The following is a 23082-nucleotide window of genomic DNA, read 5'->3' on the forward strand; positions in this document are numbered from 1 at the left end:
ATATTACATTCATCAGGGAACTCGATTCTTAACTATTGACTCTGTACATCGTGGCCAAAATTGATGGTAATCCATCAGATAGTTCTTGAGACTGTTTGTTTCACTAACGGACAGAATGAATATATGGCTACAGAGTTTTGAAAAACTAAATTCGTTAATGAGTGATGATGGAACAAATATAAGAAAGGGAACCAAGAGTACCACCGGGAAAATTTTCGAACACAAAATTAGCCATCGAAAACCCACATGTCCTGGGTTAAAATACCATAGATGAAAACTCTACCACTGAGTCATCAATCACCCGCTTATTAGTTTTATTAATTATTATATTAATATAAATTAATGAATGCCTACTTATGTTAATTATTGAACAATTACATTGTATACTTCGTAAAGTCAAAAATTATAAATGTGTATTTACTGTACATAGGTACGTTGACAATAAGCGAATGTTATTAGAATATTTGTTGAGATTTATTTCTTTTCCTTCACTGCTTTTCGTCTGGTTAAAAAGTAGTTTGCAGTGCTTCGAAGCAGCTGCAGGTGGGAACACGATAATGTTTGAGACATACCGGCGACTTTTTTACGTGTGAAAATAAAACCTTTCTCATAAAGCAGTAAATAACTGCAGTAGCAATTGTCTACGTAAATGATAAAGACATATGCAACTACAAGAAACTATAGTGCGTCCAGTAAGAGAACGTCTCTGACAGCTCGCAGTGACATTGCCACTACTCGCGTGTCAAGGTTTTTGTCGGTCCAACATTAGTGGCAGTTTAATTAATAGTATAAAACAGAGTGATCGTGGTTGGTAACACTAGTAGCTATCAAAGTAGGGACTGCAATGTCCCACCGCATGTGGTAAGAAACGTCAGAGACCATATCTTGTTGGCCGTGCTATAATATAAGTATATATATTCATTATTGCTTTTCTTTTAACAGCTACTAGCTAGGGATGGCCAATTCCAGAATTTTTACTTTTTGTAATCCGGAAAGCAAAATCGGAAAAATTCCGGATTTCGGCAAAATTCCAGATTTTTTCCGAATGTCGGAATTTTTCTGAATTACGGAATTTTTCTGAATTCCGGATTGTTTCCGAAATCCGGATTTTTTCCGAATTCCGGAATTTTTCTGAATTCGGGAATTTTTCCTAAATCCGGAATTTTTCCCAATTCCGGAAAGTAAATTTTCCGATTCCGAAAATTAAAATTTCCGGAATCCGGAAAATTTTGGCCATCCCTAATATAAACAATATGTAGCAAATTTTATTTTTTTCCATAGTGTCTTGTTCAAACGGAGATTGCTACGCAGAAACATCCTTGCTTAATACACAGATATATTATATTAACGGTAGCGATTTTAGTGGATTTCGAATCTGATCTAGTGCTAAACAGAAACTTATAGTGGCAACGATGGCGCCATCTGCGTCGTTTTGGTATATGGTACGTTCTCTCGCTGGTGACTGGTATATACTAATGTTGGATGTTTCATAAAATTTTGTTTACTTCCCTTACAGTGTCAGTTCCTACAAGTTTTTGAATTAACGAACTTTACTTGTGAAGTAAGAATATTGCTGGTCAAGTTGAGGCATACCACGTTGTATAAATTTTACAGTGCATATAAAAATATGTTTGAGAAGAACGAATTTGCGTAGGAAAGAGAAATAAGGTGAAGGTTTACTCTATGGATCCCAAATTTTTTAAAATTAGAGAACAAATTAGTAATAATATTTTAATAGACTTGTGTTTTTACTAGTGAGATGGATATCTACGTAAAAGTACATTAATAGAAGTCGAACCTGTTATCCAGGAGTTCGACCTCCATAGTACACAAATTGAAGTCAGTATAGTAACTCACGACGCGCAACTTTAGAAATGTCCGAAAGTCAAGTGATCCACATAGTTGTGAAATTTACGTTATTAGTGTGTTACGTTACTTCGCAACATAAATACACAAACAATGAAAAGAAATCGGGATTTTGGGGGCCGCGGTGGCTCAGTAGTAGAGCGTTCACCTCTGGTGCATGGGGTCCCGGGTTCAAACCCTGCTCCCGCCAAGTGAACTTTGTGGTGGACAAACACCGTGTGCGTGGGTTTTCTCGGGGTTCTCCCGTTTCCTCCCACTTTCTTCATTCCACCATTTCATTCATTTCTCATAATCACCGTCTCCTTTAGCCTAACCGGCATAACCGTGGGACGTAAAACTCAAAGATTTCATTTCATTTCATTTCAAATCGGGATTTTATCTTTGACATCTTCAGTAACATAAAAATATATGATTCAACACGTTGGCTAAGTAATTTTTTGCCATATACAGTGCCTGCTCTCTACGGACACACCCCGTTGCTTAAGGCTAGTTTTAGACGGAAGCATTTATCGTAGCATTTCTCGTACCAGATGTGCTGCCAAAAATCTTGTATAATATTCTATGGCATCAAAAGTATATTGTGCTTTTACACGATAGCATTTTGATAAGCATTTAGTCGTGACGTAGCAAACAAATCACTGCAGAAGAGCGCAATTATGGCTCCAAAACTATAAACAGATATTTAAGTCACTATTTCTTCTGAAGCCCTTTTTCGCATATGCTTATTATGATACAAAGGACTTTTAACGGTGCAGTTATACTATACAGATCCATAGATTTTAAAATTTACAGAAGAAATTTGTAATATTATAATATAGTAGTGTATAAGTAATGGAAATATGGTGTGCACTTACATCTGAGATGCGTATTTACGTGGAAATATAAAGATTAAAGTCGAACCTGAAATGCACGTAATCTTCAAGAAGCTGCCATAAAATTTTGGCAAGTCTGTAATTTCCCCCCGTTCCTACTACTGCTACTACTACTACTACTACTACTACTACCACCACTATTACTCCTACTCCTATTCCAACTACTATTACTATTACAAAGTGCTGCTACTGTTACTATTACTAAGTACTCTTACTAATACTTACTCCTCCTACTCCTATTCCTACTACTACTACTTACTTCTACTATTATTACTCTTACTACTACTACTACTACTACTTCTACTAATACACCTACTACTACTTACTTCTCCTCCTCCTCCTCCTCCTCCTACTACTACTACTACTTATACTATGGATCCGTATAGTAAAACTACACGTTGCCACCTGTTAAAGTGAACCTGCACCGGAGAATGCAAGAGCACACCTCAGAAATGATTGCTGAAGGTACAATAAATGAAACGAAAAGTTTTTTTAAATGAATTTCTGTGGATCCGTATAGTGAAACTGCATGCTTTTAACTTTGTACAAACAAGGATGTTCCTCATATTTTTTTATCAACATAATAATAGTATCCCTTCTCCGACTCATTTTTCTTTACTACAATTCAATTTCCCATACAAAACAAAGAGCATGGATATTTGAAACAAAATCTTTCGCTTCCTTTTAACACACCACGGCGCTGCAATCGAAGCAGAAATGCTGGGGAAAATGCTACGAAATAGAGCAGGTTCTATCGACAAGAAATGCCATAGGATATGCCATGGCATGGGAAATGCTATAGCATTTGCTACTTTACACGGTAGGATATCAATGATACGATTTTTGCTACGATAAATGCTTCCGTCTAAAACTAGCCTAAGCTCGGGCCAACTGCTGTGATCCTGCTCTGTCTCGATTAAAGAGGGTTCGTGTTTTTATGGTCACGGAGCACAAGTTGGTCGTTGTTTATGTACAATAGTTCGAATTGTTTAGTACAATGAAACCCTTCTAAAGTAAATATGTATAGGGGAATGCAAGTCCACTCTTCAGAATGATTGTGTAAGATGCAAAAAGTTGATTTACTGAAAAAGAAGTAAATATGCATTGAATTTATGTATAGATCCGTACAATAAATCTGCACTGATTTAAATAGTTTGTAATACTGATGCCCTTTATGGTTATTAATGAAGGGTTGCTAGTGGTTTACGACGGTTAAAACCAATTATTCTCTATTAAAGACAGGGTTGGCTGGTTTAAACCAAGGTGGTTTAAACCAGCTGGTTTTTTCAAAAAAACCAAATGGTTTAAACCAAAAAAAAGAAAAAAAAACGAAAAATGCTTTAAATCGTGTGAACTTCATGGTGGCGTCTCCACATATCACACCCTCTTCATTCCGTTTATCTACTTTTCATTTCTTAATCAAGGGGTCCCGTGTTCAATTCTCGGTCGAACCACAACCCATCTTTCAAGTGTAAACCAAGTAGCGATTCGAGGTGTCCCTTTGAGCGAAAGTCTTCTCCCTGATAACCTTGGTATTTCATAAGGATGTTAAGCCTAAACATACAAAGGAAACCAAATTATATATTTCTACTTGCCTGAATGCCTGTTATTTTATAAAGAAGCCAAGGTTGCTTAAATATATTGATAGAAATTGGTAAAATGTGTCAACTACTTACGTAGCTTCCAACATCAGCTTGGATTCGAATTTGTTTTAATTTTATTGAATGATATCTACATACCAAATTTTAATTTAATACATCAGTTTTAGCGTAGTGATTATGATCAAGTTGACCTTAAAATTTTACATACAAATACACTTAAAGTAATAACAGGATTTTCCCAATGGCTAAGGCGGGAGTTTCCCGATTTATATATAATTCAGTATAATGTTTTTACTTATGTAACTGTTTATCATTTTGTTCTTCTGAAATAACTCTTGACATATTATATTTTAACAACTAGGCCTATGTAAAGATCAGTACAACGTATTTTTATCAGGAGTCCTTTGTGAGGGAGTCGGCAATCGCATTTGTGACCAATTAGTCCCGGTTTCGTGTCGAAATGGATAATTTCTCTTGGATGTAAGCCGAGAAACGGTTTGGATTCTGCTTTAAGCTTATGTGACCACTTCCAGCATAACCTTGTTGTTCCATAATAACACCAAGGCGAAACAAACTAATTTCTGTCCATATCTAATATAAATACATAGAGTAAATTATTTAAACCAAAAAACCGGGTTTAAACTAAAAAACCTGGTCTTTTCGTTTTTTCAATAAAAATCATGGTTTTTGCCAACCCTGATTAAAGATGACTGGACTGAATATAGATTTTTTCTCGCCGGGGAGTGTTTCGCATAGTGTACAGAAACTAAATTTTACGGATAAGTAGTGATGGGCAAATTCTCAGTAAGAAATTTTTGGGGAATATTTCCGGGAAGATGCAAAAAAAATGAAAATTGTCCGGGAATTTATGTTCAATCACATGAAAATTGCATTCTATTACTATATTACGATTTCAAAGGCAAATTCGTTTCTTCTATCACAGTATGTAAATATTTTTGTCTCCAGAACATTCCTTAAAATGTATGTTTTGACCGGTATTATATTATTTCATTATATTTAGAGAGTACGCATAAATATATATTTACTTACAATATGTTCTATGCAAGTAAATATGTGGAAGAAATAGTATAGTAAGTTCACATACTCTTACACCGGTAAACAGTTCAGGTTTATATGTAAGTGGATTTTCTAAATTTGACTCTATTGCTGATATTATAAACATATTCATTTTTTAAATGTTAGAAACAAGTAGGTTTAGTAGCTGCCAGAAAACATAATTCTCACCATTTTATCAACTTTTGGGCATACATATTCATATTCAAAATATTTCCAAGGTACTGACTTATCTTTATAATTTGCACGTAACATCGCCACATACGACCTTCCTTCCTACCTATTTCTCGAAATTTAATGCGGTAATTCACATGTATGTGAAGTCCGAGTACTTCTTCAGAAACTCGAGTCAGAGACAGTCGAAATTCGGTGTGCATTAATAGTACTTCATCTCAATTCTACATAGTTTTTACATTACTTTACAGACTGGTTCGTTTCCATCATTTGTAAATTAGTACTTTTCCACTTTTTAGAGCAAATGGAAATGTAACTAAAAGAATCATATTATTAGATATATAAAGTAGTCTTAACGAATTTTAATTTCTTTAACCTCCAAATTATTTAAAACCTAGAAGTAAATCACAATAAATGAAAATAAAGTGTTTAATCATATAATTGTTAAATTTGAAGATAATGTAAAGAAATGGAAATAAATTCCTTCCCGGGAATGTATATGCCAGGAAAAAACCCAGGAATATTCACATTTTTTATTTTCCTTCCCACCGGGAACATTTCCATTGGCCATCGCTACGTATAAGTGAGCATTATGTGCGTTATAAGAACTAGTATCACTGTGAAAACCCACGCGCTGTCACCAATTTTGCTTACACGCGGACGTACCATCTTAGCTTTGCCATAACTCTGCTACATATTCGTGATTTTTAGTTTCATTTAATACAGGTTAGTTTGTATCTTTTTTACTGTAATTTTTGTTCCAAATGTCGTGACGCTGTGTTGTTACGCAAGCCATGAAATAATATTAATTTTCCAACAATTACTTTTACTACTTCCTTTAAATTTCATCCATGGTAAGCGCGATATTGTTATGCCGTACTAGTCAAATGTTTCAGAAGATTAGAAGAAAAAAATTAGTTTTAATCTGCATATATATATATATATATATATCAACGGAATGTTTTCATCTGCTTTGCTCTAATTTTATTGAATCAAAAGATGTGGTCATTCTATAGAAAATATGGAAAATCGATTTAGGCGCCGTCGAAAAATGTTGTCGCCCCTCATCCAAGCTTCAATACATTTCATTCAGTCAAAAATTTTCTTGTACGCCTCACATACGGTGTACTGAAATACAAACTATCACTTAACTTAGTGTAATATGTTTACTCCATAGAAAATACCAAAGGATGATTTAGAGGCCGTTCAAAAATGTTGTGGCACCTGATCGAAGATCCAATATATTTCATTCAGTCAAAAATTTTCTTATAGGACTTATATCTAGTTAACTACAAATAGCGTATCGAAACACGAACTATCACTTAAGTCAGTATGATGTACTTATTCCGTAAAACATACCAAAACTATATTTACGGGCCTTTCAAGAATTTTGTTTCCTCTCATCCAATATATTTCAATCAAAAATTTTCTTATACTCCTTATCTGGAGAGCTAAATATATTGTAGTCAGACCCAAACTATCAATGAAAGCTCTGTATGATGTGCTTGTTCCGAAAAAAAAAAAAAAAAATGAAAACTCGATTTAGGGCTTTCAAATATTTGTGACCTCTGATCAAAGAACTAATTATTGTCCGAGATAGTAGTTGTGATTTTTTTCCATAATTCATAAAATTCTTGGCGAAGACCGCTATCTTTTGATCCGCTTTTGGATCAGTCCAAAAATTCTTCTTTTTCTTATTGTTTTTATTATTAAATTCTGATGGCGTTTTCCATTTAATATAATTAACTTTTTACTAATGTTAACGATTTATATTCAGTTCGTTTAGTTACACTCGGATTTCAGTTATAGAAGTTTAGTGAATATGGTATTCATCCATGTAAAATTTGCTTTAACAATAATGGCTTATGATTTAAGTTTCAGACAAGTAATAAATATTACTAGTTATTTATCACTGTGGTAAGCGTACGTTCTAGTTTTCTGCATTAACTAACTAGCTTTATGGCCTATGGAACCCGGAGATTCTATGCCTCGTTCACTAAAGTTCTCCATTGACTTCTATCCTTAGCCAGCTAGATACAATTTCTACTTTCCTATTTCTGGGAGATCTATCTTAATATTGTCCTTCCATCTACTTCTAGGATCATTTTAATGGTCGTTTGCCGAATGGATTTCCAGCTAAAACTTTGAAAGTATCCCTACTTTCTTCCATTCTGGCTATGTGATCTACCCACATCAGCCTCGTAGATTTGATGAGCTTAAAAATGTTTGGTAAACGGTACAAATTATGTAGTTTCTCGTAATGAAATTTCCGCCATTCATCATTCTCGTTTCTCTTGGGTCTGAATAGTCGTCTCATAATCTTGTTCCCAAACCCTTTGTCTGTTTTCTCCCCTCAGAGTAAGCAACAATTTTTTTTTTTTGCAACCATACAGAACAACAGGCTTGATTATCGTTTCGAATGTTTTAAGCTTCAAGTTCCTCTACAGAATTCAGGATGACAAATGATTTTGAACTGAATTATAACACGAATTCGGTGCTTTTGGTCGATATGTATTTCTTCGTCAATATAATTTTTGTCTGTTAATATTGATCCTAGGTATTTGAAAGTATCCACGTTATCGAAAGTATTGATTGATATATTAATGCACCCATAGTTTGCAGTATTATGATCTCGTCGGACTTCCATGTATTTTGTTTTCTATGTATTATTTCTGAACCAAAGTCCCTGCTAGCGGTTAATATGACCTCTGCATTTCTTTCGTTTTTTCTTCTATCATCTCGTATTGAATTCACATCATCAGCATGTCATTACCTGGTTAATACCATTTTGCTTTAGATCGTGCTGCAATGATTGATTTTCCTTATAGCATACTCCAGGACAAAGTTGAAAGATTTTCGAAATACTTTAGAAATTTATGCAAAAAACAGTATATCGTAAATTGATTGATTGATTGGGTTTAATGAAGACATAAGCACCGAGGCAATAAATAAACCAGCAAAGGACTTAAAAAACTCATAGAACGTGAGCAATATTACAAGCGTGCCTAGAAGGAAGTACGCGCTCAACAATATCAATATCAGTGCCCAATGCACAGTCAAGTGTAAGCAAAACGTGTGACTGATCTGAATATTGAGAACATTTTAAAATTGTCCCGAATACTCAGTAGGGCAATACGGAGGACTCAAACCATGCAGCAAATTACTGTGTGAGATTAGACTGTTCGATACGCGAACAATAAAGAGCTCTTCATCTTGACGTGTAGGGCGAGAGAACGTGCGTGGCTTAAGTGCGTGAAGTTTATTTTCATTTTCCTGGTCTTAATATGCTTGCCAACTACAAGGAATCAGTGAGTGGAAATGGCTACAGAAATCGGAGCGAGGAAGACTATGCTTCAATACAATCTCGAACAAGTGCACGTGGTTGGAAGCTCTATCACGTTTTTGATTCTCCGAATGGTGACATGACTAGGCACCAAGCAGACAGCGGCACAAGTTCGTTGCTCTAGTTGGTGACATCTTACAAGAAAGTCTTGAACGAGGGTGTACTTACCGAAGATATTCTGTAGGCTCATAACTGCCCTCCGAGAGTCAGTGCAAACCAGCATGCGAGGTAACGAAAGTTTAATCGCATGCTCGAGGGCAGGCTTAGTTGCAGTTAATTCAGCAGTATATATATTTAACACAAGCGATGCAAACTGAATTGTGATAATATCATAAATTTATGACTCGTATTGTGGTGGAAAGATTTATTTTTCACGTACTAGAAGAGAACCGTCAAAGTTACAGGATGGAATGGTATGTTCACCTAAACCAGCACTAGTTAAACGGAAGCAGTAAAACTTCCGGGTTTTTTGGACAATCTGAAAGCCACAGCGTAACAGAAAGACTTATTTCGTTTCCAACCATTAATGATCCCGACGTATGCTTTTGCCTGATAAACTCCTTAATAACCCACATGAAGTACGGAAAGAATGCGTACAAACAAGACTTCCAAAAGCACTTTGCTTAAGGTTTACTCAAATTCTTCACATTATATGTAGATTTGCTTTATGGAAGAAAGATAGTAGTTACAGGCTGACAGGTTAGAAGCATATCTTTGCGTCTGTAATGTAAATGGAGGGTATTTTACCCAGTTCTTAGTGTCGTAGGGGAAGTAGTTATCAGTAGTAATATAACTTTAATCATTGCTAGTTTACGTAATTTCTTAACGTTATGTTAAAGAAATGTAATTTCAGTCTTCCCGATCATACTCAGAATATGTAGTAAATGAAACTGGATGACTCAAACGATTAGTGAAATGAAACGTACGATCAGAGGGAAGACAAAACGATGAGAAAGCTCATGCACTCACTACTGCTGAGTAGTAGCGTACACAGGATTTCTCCAGGGACAGGCACAAAATTCAAGCAAAATTTTTGCTAAACCGATAAAATCCAAGACGGCAAAATTAAAGTAATAGAATATACTGTATTTTATACACATCATTTTTCAGTATATAGTATTCTATTCAAAATTGACTATATACCATTAAAAAAGACTAGATTCAAGAGTCAATCATCGCAGAACATCGTGTAGAACATAAACGTCGCACTACCGAAGAAGCTGGAAAAGTCTGTCAGTTACGAATAAATATGAAGATGAAAGCTTCGAACCCAACTTTTAAACTTACTGAAGTTAGTCCACATAATTGGCATGTTTAAAGGATGTAGTGTATTGTGCCTTCTAGAAGTCACACAGACCTTCGATGCGTACCAGTTATACAGTTCCGAAAGTGTGTATCTCTAAATATTATGACTATTGTGATTGACTTCGAAATGGCAATGATGAACGTGGTCAAAATGTTTTCGGATCAAATATAAGTGTGAAGAGTTGTATCTACTAGTCGTCACATTTTACGTGAAGGACAGTTTACGAAATATGTTTGATACAGGGAAGATAAATCAGTACATGTAGTGGAATGATATCGTGGTTAGAATTTCTACTAGTGAACCATATTGAAAGTGATCCGAGTTACGTAATGGAAACGCACCACCTAAAATACAGACCTGCTAGATTATTTTGGCTTATGTAAGGAGGACTTTTCGTTGAACTCAATATCCAATTGAGGGTCTGAAGAGTAATTTAACCGCCATCATAAAATAAGTTGGCCTACTATTTACCAATAAATAATGCGTTGCATCGAACGGTAACTTTCTGTAGTTGATTGAATTTAAGTGCTTATCCATGTGGAACATATAATTCCGAATATTTAATCGCTATCTCCCTTATCCTATCGTGGGATTTTATATTTCATTTCTTTTTCTTTGATAAACCTCTCACATATACAGAGGTCTTAAATGGTATAGTTATTCTTTGATTATAATTTTCCACTATCTTCTAATATTTAATGAATATCTTGATTTCATTCTTTGTATTCCAATATGTGGCCGAGGTATATAATGGTTGAGTGTAATATTCATTAGTTTAACCAATTAATTTTAGCAAAATAAAATATAATAATTATCCATAATAATTGTTCATTCGGAGAAAAATAGTAGTGAATAAGAATGTATTACAAGGAAGAACTACCATATTATTTCGATATATATATCTGTTTAGCTAGTATTGAATTTCACTTTCCTTCTATATCTTTGTATGTTACTGAGAGGTTTCGTGAAACGCCAGTGTCTTACAATAAAGTGTAAAATAACTTTTATTAAAAGGCTCAGAATTAAATGGTGGCTATTTCGTAAACGATGTCTCACACAACACATGTTTTTCTCCATGAACTTGTTAATTACGAAGATAATACATACCTTTTATTTAAAATTATCACCTGCCCTCCGTCACCTAACCTTTGAAATCTTGTTTTTTGACTTACACCCATGTCGCTGACAGACCAAATGAATATTTTGAGTGCAATTTTGTTTCAAATAAAATCTTTATTGTCCTTTATATCAACCAAATATATTCTTCCTCTTTCTAGATGAACGCATTTTTCTTCTGTCCTGTGCAATATTGATCGAATCCAAATTATGGGTGGTTGAGTCATGTTATTTTTACATCCACACTGAATGGAAGAGTTGGCTAATTCGAGATGTGTGCGGTCAGGATCCGAAGTTCTCGCGATATATCAATTCTAACGAGCAAGTTGGAGCAGTAATATAACCGAATGTGCAAAATTAATAGTTTGTATCGCAAATTTCTTGTTACGATTGGACCATCAGTGCAACTTGGATCATTTCCTTATCAGTTCCACTAGATAGACATACGTCTCAGGACAAGAATGGTGCCATATTTAGTAGTTTCATATTCATTTGTAGTGTGTCGTCGTAAGCGACAAACATTTTTGACTGAATATTTCTAATTAGTATTTTTGCTTGTGTTTTTTCCTTTCTAAGAAAAGCAAGTGCCTAAATTCCATTTTTCTAGTCAGAAGTAATTGTATTTTACTAATCCTAAAGCAAACAAAGCTACTTTCTTTCATTCATTTAAGTAAATATGAATGTTGGTTGTAAATATGAGTAAATATGGTCATTCGTATCATAAGGCACATATCTGGATAGAAGTAGCGGATGTTGTATAACCCCAGGGGCAGGATATGCCAGGGGATATGGTACCAACAGTTCCTTGCATTTCCGTGCCACTTCAATTGAAGTCACTTTTCTAAAGAGTGGTTTGCGCACCATGAAATAATTGCATACATCGATGAAATAAAATAGCAGGAAGGCCATTCCTTTTTTTTGTATAATAGTAATATTTGCGTTTGACATTGAAACTATTTTTTCATCCTGCATATAAAGGCAGTCTCAAGCATATTTGTATATACTATAGTCTGTTGTTTCTACATACAAGGTAATATTACTTTATTATTATAGCCTTTTATTAGAATTCAACTTTCTTTACGGCTTGTCTATGTACCAAGGGACAATATTTTGGATATAATGAGCAAGGTAATTTATTGTAATGATCTTAAGGGTATATATGTTTGAAATTAAGATGGCTAATTCCATATTCATTGCATGTTTTTCAGGCAAATGATCTGACAAATCTGCAGTATACTTGATTTACATGCATGATGTGTTTGCGGTTATTAAACTTATTTTGTGAAGCAAAAGTTCAAATTCTAGTAGAAATAGGTTATGGTCCTTGTATAGTAATTTTTATCACTCTTTTTTAAAATTATTTGCTGGAACCAGCCGATTATTATTAGAGTAAGCATAATCAAAAGTATAACATTAACTATTACTTCGCAAATATTGTGAACGTACCAAGGAAAAAGAAAACCCTTCATAAATGATCTTTGAATTTATGTAGCCACGTACGGGTCAGGAGGGTAGCGTATGGGAAGGTCCCAGCTAGGGCATATATTGTTTACTTCCATCCCTGTATTCACCTGACATGACTTAAAATACACCCTGGAAATTCTCAGGATGGACGGCTAGGAATTCAATCACAGAACATCCCCAATACCAGTCCAACGCACTGCCACTAAGTTTCGACTGGTGTATGGGCAAGTATTACAATTTAACAAGGTAGCTTCTATTGGCAAAAGGGATGAACCGCAAAATCGTCGTTGCAAGATTGATCCAAACAACATTCAACATACTCAAGATAGAATATTAATCACTTTCCCAAATATTGTTAAAATTATTGTTTGCTATATAACTATCTCAGAATTTCCTTTCTATTTGCTAAACAGTTTCCAAGAATGACATAAATGTCTTTTTACCAAATTTTCAGTCCTCTTTCTTCGAAACTAGTTTCGTTTGATTTGGCCATTTCGTTTTCAACGCGTCAATTATTAACCTGGTACTCCTTGACTCATTTATGTTATAAGATTTCTACACATTAATTTTTTCAATGACATGTATTGCTGAAACCTAAGTCTAATTTAGGTTATTAGGACTTTGAAGGTGACTTTCCACCGTACTTATTGGATGATGGTCGTTTCTAAAACAATTTTATTTTTCGTTATCATTCCCATAGCGTCGAATACTATAATCTGTCCCACGTAACCTGATAGGAAAAAGAAGAAGTTTTTTCCCCAACCACGCTCAAGTATAGGTGAATGTAGGTGTGCCGTATTTCACCACCAGCCCGCGCACACAGAGGTATAAAGTGTATCTAAATGGTATAAATAATAAATTACAACTTTCATAATAACACTAAGTATTTTAAAACAATTACATTTGTCTGTATTAGTGAGGTAAGTAACACGTGTTTTAATGGAAATTTGATTGACCAGTTGTATTGCTGATTTTCCTTCTTTTTCGAAGACGGGCTTGTGACATAATGTTGAAATAACAAGGGATGGCAGTGTTTCTGATTGAATAGGTATTTATTTATTGATACAATAATTTCATAATATATAAACGAAAACCGAAAATGAAATCTTTCTAAGTTTTACTCCACACGTCTCGCTTTCCAACTTCAAAAAAAAATCGTTTTTCTCAATGTGTTCCAGAGTTGGATTCCTAGTACGGGTATGTATAAAAGGTGTTTTACCGACCCAAGTTGAAGTGTTGGATAGCTTCGTTTTAAAGGAATCTTGTTTAAAATATACACCTAAAGATAAATTATAGTCCATTTTCCTGGATCATAAACCAGTGGAAATACGTTTGGGTGCTCAGTTCCTTTCCAGGGTTGGAAATTTCATGTTTGCTGTTAGCTTTCTCTTTGCTGCATCTCCCTACATTATGGGAAAAATTAAATGGAATCTTTAAGTTTTACGTCCAACGTTTATGCCGGCTAGGCTGAAGGAGACGGTGGTGCTGAGGAATGAATGAAATGAAGGGAAATGGAAATGAATGAAGAAAGTGGAAGGAAACGGGAGAACCCCGAGAAAACACACGCACACGGTGTAAAATCGAAAACCAAGTACAATATGTATGGGTACATTATTAGAGTGTTAAGATGATAACAATAGAACATGAAATGCTAAAAGTCCACTTCTCGTTTCCTCTCTTATTAACAGATGTTCTTACATTAAAACAAGAGAAATATATATATATAATTGTTTTCCAATAATAATTTTGTTTGCTGTGCGCCTGTTGCAGAAGAGAGAGAAATGACTTTTTATTGTCTTTTAGAAATGTTATCGGTCTTCATTAATTGGAATAATAATTTGTAGTAATTAACTTGCAAGCGAGAGACGGTTATATCGTCCAGAATATAAAATGAAATCTTTGAATTTTCCGTCGCACAGTTATGCCGGCTAGGATAAAGGGGAAAGTAATTAAGAGAGTGAATGAAGTGTTGGAATGAAGAAAGTGGGGGAAACGGGAGGTTCGAAGGTAACCGGGCACGCAGCGTTTGTCCCCACAAAGTTCACTTCGCTGAGCTGTAATCGAACCAGGGACCCCATGCACCTTAGTTAAAATCTCTACCACTGAGTCACCCCGGCCCCAGACGGGCAGGATTGTGTAATGTTGATGTTGGTTTTTAGTTTAGCGTCCCTTTCACCAGCGAGGGTATATGAGACGTGGACCTACTGATTAACGTGGAATCCGAACATGAGCTCCCTCTGGTTTTGTAATGTTGTGGCAAGAGTTGATTATTGTATAAAATAGAAAGAGTAACGATAAATACGAGTTCGTTCAATTATACAAAAATTGCGAACGCTTTGGCTTAAACAGCTCAAAGGCTTATCGTAGCAGAAAAACTTTTCGATTAGATTTTAACCTGCAAAAAGTGAATATGCCGTGTTTGTTATCAACCATCCTTTAAAGATTGTTTTACATTGTCCGAAAGCCTTCTCTTTCGGCCAGCTAATAGTTTCCTTCGCTAAGGCTTTTTGAGTAGGACTTGGTGATTTGGTGCGTGTTTCACATACAAGCAACGTGTCACGCTTATCTTATACGTATTAACTTTATTATTTCTATAATACACGATGGCCCTTAGTTGTTGTGAAATAAAAGCTTGTATAGCGTTTTAGTTCACCTGAATGTATGCCTCTTTTGCTCCAAATATGTTTATTAATATTTTATTTTAGAAACCCCGCAGTTCCTGTTCGTGTATTCGTGTTACGGATCTAGTTTCACATTCATACAAAATTGGGCAGATTGAACTCTTACTGATTTAATGTTTTCGATATTTGTTAAGACAATAAAATGTTTTACTAGTACATAAATAATATGCAATACTTTTCTACAAACAAAAATTAAAAAGAGTAATTGTTTTTTACTCGGCATTGATAGGTAAAAAGAACAGCAGTGCTTTCTCAACATTGGGTGCGAGCGAATTGACGTACGAATTTAGAGTTTACACGATTCTGTTTAGTAGAAAGCTTCCCTCCCTGTGATGGTCAACGACTATCCTTCCCCTTCTGCAATGGTAAGTGGTGAGAGGTAGGGGAATATCTATCAGGTTGCCTGCAACAGATTTTAGTTGTTGTGTAGCTTACAGAATGAAAAACGTAGAATTTCTGTTTGCACTTAGTTTATTTGAATACTTGTCACAGCTTGCGACTAGGGCATGCCAACTTGATTATAATTAATAAAACGATGAACCAAGTAATTATTCATTATTACCAAATAAAAAACTTACACTAATCGTACTTTTAATGAACCAAATTCTTGGACTGAAAAGCGTTTACGTATAATTCTCTAGGAAAAGTAAAGATATGTCTTACTTACACATTTATTTTTTCCTTACAGACGCTATTATTACGTCCCTTACTATCTTTTAAAGGAAAAATTTTAAAAACATCACTAAAAGACAACTTACGTTGTTAGTTAATATTTATGGGATTATGCGTAATTATCTGAACCATTAACTATGCTAAATAATTTATTTTTCATAAACCGCCTTCTTTCAGGTATTTCACCTTAATCTGCTGTTCCATACCTGTTGAATTGGAGCATTGTCACATTAAAAATAAACCAAATAACCTCTGTAAATGTCTTCGGAAATATTATGATAATGTCATAATTTCTTTCAAGAAGTAATAAAAAGTAAGTCATACTTACCTCAAACCTTTTTCATCATGATACAATTCACCTCAATAATACCATGGTTAGAGGTGTGCACGAATACGTAATATTGTATTCGCCGTATCTTAATTCGCATCAGCAAACAATAAGGTAAAAATTACATATAACTTATTTTTTCCTACCACAATTTTGACTTCAAAAGTGTCTAACATTAAAATCTTTATGTTTTGTGAGCTATATATATTATATCATATTAGTAAAACTTCTCCTAGGCAATAAATACGATTCTTTCGTATTGTAAATGAACTATGCAAAGGAATGGAATAAAATTCATGCAAAAAACAAAGAAAGGAAAAAAAAAGATAACGAAAACCTTTAAAACCTATACATTTAAGGTCCCTTTCGCAATCAAATTTTGTAACAAGAAGATTATCAAGTTGTTCATATGGTATATCTCTGTTAATTTCAGAGCAAATCTGTTTTAAAAATCTCTTAATCTCAATAAATGTAAGCTACTTGTAAGCGTCTTTGGTTAAAATACAAGTTACGCAAAAGAAATTTACATGTTGTCACATGTGAGTTTTTACAAAAAAAAATCTGGTGAAACAATTTTGCTTTAGTGGTTATTTGCTCCTTAATCTTACATACTCTACTTCCTAACGTCAATACTCGTGTCTTCAGAAGTATTTGTAGTTTTATGCGCTAGCAGCACATCTAAAATACACCCTCAAAAAGCTATAATGCAGCGGATATCCACATCCGCGTAAATTTCTTACGTCGATGCATTGACGTATCATTTAGCTCCGATGATACAAATTGCCTCTATAGTCTAATATTATGAGCTATCAGAGATGTTTTTGAATGTAGTAGATAAGTTTGTCATGTTTTTAGGTCTTGGTTTGTTGAATGTAATATAATGAATAATGTTTCTTACTGCTTTAAGAATTGTTCATTTCATTCAAACGCTTACTCTTGTAGGTTTTAAATCTCTAACGTAAACATCTGTTTGAATGAAATAATTTTCGATTTCTTAAACTGTTTTTCTATTTCAGTTAAAATGAAAACAGAAAATGTGTCTATTGCCTACTGCAATTATGAAGTATGTAATAAAATTGAAATGAAAACAGAAAGTGAGTGTAGTAAGGGCTGTAATTATGAACTAAGTAATAGTAGCTCTAATTATTTTGAGCATCAGCATCTGCTTTCAACGTCGTGTATGTCACATTTAAAATGTAACGAAGAAGAAGAAAGTGGAACGCAGACCGATAATGATTTTAAAGTATCTATTTTGGGAGAAGCTATAACGAATGATTTTGAATGCGATATGGGAGTTTCTACCCAACACATGTCTGTCATTACTGGGGATCAAACGGAAGAGAACTTTCAGCAAATTGATTGTCAAGAAAAAGGTGGCAGTAGTCCTGGAATCAGGTACGTTTCCATGTGTTGAATTCTTCAGAGTTACTGTTTATATAAATATTTCTTTCAGCGCTTGCATTGTTTTGATAATTACCCTGTCTTTGTCTAGCTTTAACTAGTGAAGTAGCAGAGAATTGAATAAAATAAGGCACAATCAATGGCCTAGCTTTGCAAGCATCGAAACACACTTGTCTGACTTACACAATGGAAGTGCTCCACGTTTCCCTGAATATTGGATCTACTTTTTACTGTGATGAAATCTTATTACCTTTGACCTCACTGCCATACATCATTGTCATTATCAATATTTATTACGTTGAAACTCAATGTAGTCAGAGTAAACTAATAAATTACAAAATCAGGATTCGCCTGATACACAGAGAAATGTCCTCGTACAGAAATTCATAAATACCTAACAACTCCTGGAGATCGCTGTCTCTTAGCTGTGCTTGGTATTTTCGGGTTGATCTTAAAAGCACTAGGCAGTAATCTGTATCAACCATTAGCCACAGATTACCGAGTTCTCGTACACAAGCTTTTATCTCAATTCACTCAGCCTTCAATTGTGTCCTTACCAGCATTATTTCAATTGGCTCAAATTTACCTCTCCCGTGCTCTCGAATTTCTTTTCGATAAAATGCCACCATAAGAAAAGTTTGTGAGGATAATATTTTCCAGTATGATTGATAGGATCAACTTGCAGTGAGCTCTCAACCAAGACTCACAGGTTTCTTTCAATATTTTCATAGCAATTGCTAACATCCAACTGTATCTTACATTGCGCGATAAGTCCGCTATTTATTTCATCAGTTATACATGCTGATGTAATCCAGGAGGAGTGGACTGTTATTTGGTGTCGGCTACGAAGCGTCAAGGCTAGGTTAAATACTCCTTTTGTCCAGAGGGTTTCCAACACTCCGAGTACTAAAATCCAAGATATACTCTCAACCCGGCAGAGGAGGGTACATGTTGGAAATCTCATTTAGACTCCCCTCAACCCTCCTGAACTTTGACTCATTTGGAGGTCTCCTAAAATCCACAAAGTTCTTTCGATCCTACCCTATCTACATAATTTTACGTATTGAGGTACCACATATTATTACTGGACCCAATAGCATGCGCTAATTGCAAATTTCGGAGACAAGATAAACATTTCCATTAGCAAGCCGAAGAGTTGAAACAATAAATGTGGCACTAAAATAAGTGCCGAAATGTACAGAAGCCGTGGAAATTACCAGTACCTACTGTCTCACTGTTGAGTAATGTCAACAGTAATGATTATTTTTATAAACGCACTACTATTAAAAATAGGGTGGGTTGAATTCAGGTAACATTTTAATGGGTAACGATACATGAAATTTGTGCTTCGTGGCGTCCTGATAGTGGGACAAAAAGAATTTTACGTTTAAGTGCTGTCTATTGAGGCGAACTTTGAAGAGATGGATTTTACATCAATTACACCCAGATATGAAGTACAGATTGTATACGCATTCTGAACTGCTACGTCCAGTAATATAGTAGGACAGATTCCAGACAAATTCAGATCGGAGCTCTATTCAGTTACAAAGTAAAATGTGTTAAAAATAATTCATTCCAGATTCGTTTGTTGCTAACAACATTTTCTTGGTTTTGTTGTTTTCAATTAGTGCCTCAGTGTAGAGTGCAGAGTAAATATTCTCAAATTCTTACATGCTGAAGCAACTGGCAGCACAAACTCTTATCAAAATTAGTCTTTGTACAGAAGATATTTCTGTTCTAGAATGTCTGGTTTATAATATTGCACCATGACGAGAAGAACGATCAAACACTCTAGCACAAACAGCGGATACATCTTTGATATTGCGTTCAACATCGACCAAATGACACGAATACTTTGGTTGAATAAGTTGTGTAGTTGATGAGAGAACAACTAATCTAGCGACACATGAAAGACCTATTACCACACTTTTTTTTTTTAATCCTCAGTCCATTACTATGCTTCAGCCTATTTCACGCTTTGTAATTGATATTCCTAAGCCATTGACGAAAGATCTAATTTCTGATCAGCTGTATTTACTAAGGACATACATACTAACTCAGTAAGGGGCACAAAATTCAGATCCCTGTTCTCTAATAGTTCAAAACTTCACATCTATGTGCCATAAGCAATGCATTATGTGTAGCTAAATCTAACCAACTACTTCGATTGTACATTTCAAACGAATCTCCATCAGAGGAAGTAAAACGTTCGGTACGATTCGTTCTATATTTCTATGCTCCTGTATTGCTCTATATTCTATCCATACTATCAAAATGGTGTAAAGAACTATTACTTCATGGTATCACTATCAAAAACTTACTCCTGAGGACCACATGATAATTCTCTCCGTTCCCTTCAATAACTCCTATTTCTGCCAAGCTGAAAACATGTCGGCGCATTCCTGAAGCATGAAAGAAGACTCCCAGCAGTATGTAATTTTTCTGCTTTCATAAAAAGCAACAAAAATTGAACCTCAGAGCTACTACTTACATGAAACTGGGGAGTACTCCCATCCTCCCTCCATCTTTACTTGATGACGTTGGCGATGATATTCTGCAGGGTAATCAGCAAATTCTACCAAAGTATCAGTGTCATTCGGTCGAAGTTGAACGCAAAGTCAAAGATATATCCGCTGTTTATAATGGGTCTTTTGTCATTTTACTCGACATGGTGCATACAAACCAAACATTCTAGAACAGAAATACCTTCTGTACAAACGAAGTCTAATTTTGTATGAGAGTTTGTACTATCGGTTGCTTTAGCATGTAAGAGTTTGAGAATATTTATTCTGCACTCTACACTGTGGTAGTAATTGAAAATATAAGAAAAGCAAGCTAACGTTGTGACCTCAAACGAATCTGGAATGAATTTTTTTTAACACATTTTAGTTTATGCTCCGATCTGACGTTGTTTGCAATCTGTACCACTATGCTATTGCAGGTAGCAGTTGAGAATCAGTTCTTTATAGGACATAGTACCATGAAGCTGCTTAATGCATGGTAGAAATTCACAGAAATTGGCGATTGTCAAAAGTTGTTTGTGCATTAGTAATTTCCACACATATATTGGTATCGAGAATAAATCCTTATTAATGGAAGAATCGACAATTATATGTATATTCAACAACTAATTAAGAAGATTATTTATTAATTCCAAACAAATTAAGCCGCTTACAACATCTACAGTTTAAAAAACGTTGGATAAACTGGAACAGTGAGACCATCCACTCTCCTGTCCCGCAACTCTCGCCCGGTATTTGCGTCAAATACAGCACTCCTATGTTTGTTGAGTAATACTATTATTTAAATCAGACTGTAAGTGATTTTTTTTTTTTTTGATCAGAGACTTCAGAATAAGACTTCATATAAAACAGATCGCTATCTTCATTCGAAAGCCCACTTCATTGAGTTTAAATATTTGCGATACTAAGAATTTTTTGGTGAAAAAACAAAGAAAGTTAAACTAAAAATGTTCTTCAACAACATAATAGTGAAATCAACTCATTAATATTGGGGACAAAAGTCGATTTTAACCTTGTCAAATTTTTATGTACAACAAGCGCTTTATTGATTTTTTTCCACAAATTTAGTTTTTTCCGGAAAAATCCAATTTACTGGTTATTCTAGTGGAGCTGTTAGAAGTATACTCATGGCACACTTCTATCACAAAAACAGAGACCGCCTTCCAGATTCCTAAATCATAAAGAATGAACTTAGCTCTCTATGAATTTAACTCTGCTTACTTGGAGACTCATTTTCTGATAGTTGGAAATCGTACGATAATCAGTGCATACATGCCGTAATTTTGTTTGTGCATAGTGTATGGTCAAAACATGCTTCCGCAGGAGGAAAATGCAGTCATTTTTAAGTCGAAAAGTTGATCGATTATTAATATTTTAAAATTATAACGATTAAATAGACTAACATTCCTCGTTACGTCTTTTATTAATAGTTTTTCTGCCAGTTCGGGTATTACAATCATATACTTTTCTTTGGTTACCTTCCTGTAACCAAACCCAAGTAGTAATTCATCAAAACTTCCCGAATTCAACGAGGTAAAACCAAGGGAATTTAAAGGAAAAGAAAACGTTATGATCTGATATGCATACCTTTGGTTGCACAGCATATCAACTATCTGATAACTGGTCTGATGCAGTTTTAGAACCTACTTCAACCGAATGAGTTGATTGTCATAGAACTCAATGTACAACATCTTCCGTGGGGCTCCATCGGAATTGCTGATCGTATGAGTGGGATGCTTGTTCTTAATTACCATAGTACTACTCATACTTACAATAGTTCTACTCAATTTTTTTTTAAAGAGCTCCTTCGTGTCTAAGCGGTTAGCGTACGCGCCTTTGGCGTGGGAGGCCCGGGTTCGATTCCCGGCGGGAGCTCATGTGGTTCGGATTCCACGTTAATCAGTAGGTCCACGTCTCATATAGCCTCGCTGCTGAACAGGACGCTTAACTAAAACTCAACTCAACTCAAATTTTTTAAAGATCAATTCCTTAGTTGTATATAGGACTCTCTCTTGTGGCGTACTTCACCTGAAAAGTACAAATAGTGATCATTAAATTTATACCATCTTTCACGCTTTAACTTATGCGGAAGGCCGACAGTGGAAGCTCGGTGAAGTAAATCCTCTTGATTTATATATCTTCCAGTAGATTTATTACCATTGCTTACGGTTCTATTTCTGAATGCAGAGGCAATGGTCTATAACAGCGAATTCCGTTGTCGTCTGCAAAAATCCATGAAATGCTCTCATCGCACTTTGGCGCCCGTGTTAGATATCCTATTAAATATTGAGAGCACTAACATTAGAAAGATTACATAACGTATCTCCTATAATTATTATTTGATGTCGAATTTGCTGCATAAATGACCACTGTTCTTATTTTACTCATACTATTTCTGCTATTGTCGATAAATGGATCCTGTAGACTAACACTACCGGAATAAATAAAATATTCCGCCGCTATGTTTCTTCTGCTTTTTATATTTGATTCTCCACAATATTCGGTCCAAAATAATTTGTTTCTTATTTGTGCTCGATGCATTTTTTAAATTAATATTGTGCTTGATTTAGAAGATTAAAACGTACTTTTCACGGCAATCCAATAGATCTTTGCCTTTCATAAAGTATACATGACTCCTACTGGGACTGAGTTTCTCTCTTAT

At 34.9% G+C, this 23082-nt stretch overlaps 1 protein-coding gene across 5 annotated transcripts in view; it reads left to right on the forward strand.

Annotated features, from left to right (window-relative positions):
• Positions 1–1421: 1421 nt before the first annotated feature.
• Positions 1422–23082, forward strand: part of LOC145671312 (uncharacterized) — a 220144-nt gene continuing 198483 nt past the window's right edge. For 2 of the 5 annotated variants that reach the window (XR_014128503.1, XM_081740289.1), the window contains exons 1-2: positions 1433–1668; positions 17514–17892. Coding sequence is in view for 3 of the 5 variants with exons in the window: in XM_081740289.1 (XP_081596415.1) it covers positions 17519–17892 (374 nt within the window). In the remaining 2 variants the exon portion in view is untranslated. Of the gene's footprint in view, positions 1669–16346; positions 16612–17513; positions 17893–23082 lie in introns of those variants that run through there. The other 3 variants (XM_081740290.1, XM_081740294.1, XM_081740293.1) reach the window with 3 other exon arrangements.

This window comes from Thermobia domestica, chromosome 15 (genome assembly GCF_964235325.1).
Source record: "Thermobia domestica chromosome 15, izTheDome1.hap1.1, whole genome shotgun sequence".
NCBI lineage: Eukaryota > Metazoa > Arthropoda > Insecta > Zygentoma > Lepismatidae > Thermobia > Thermobia domestica.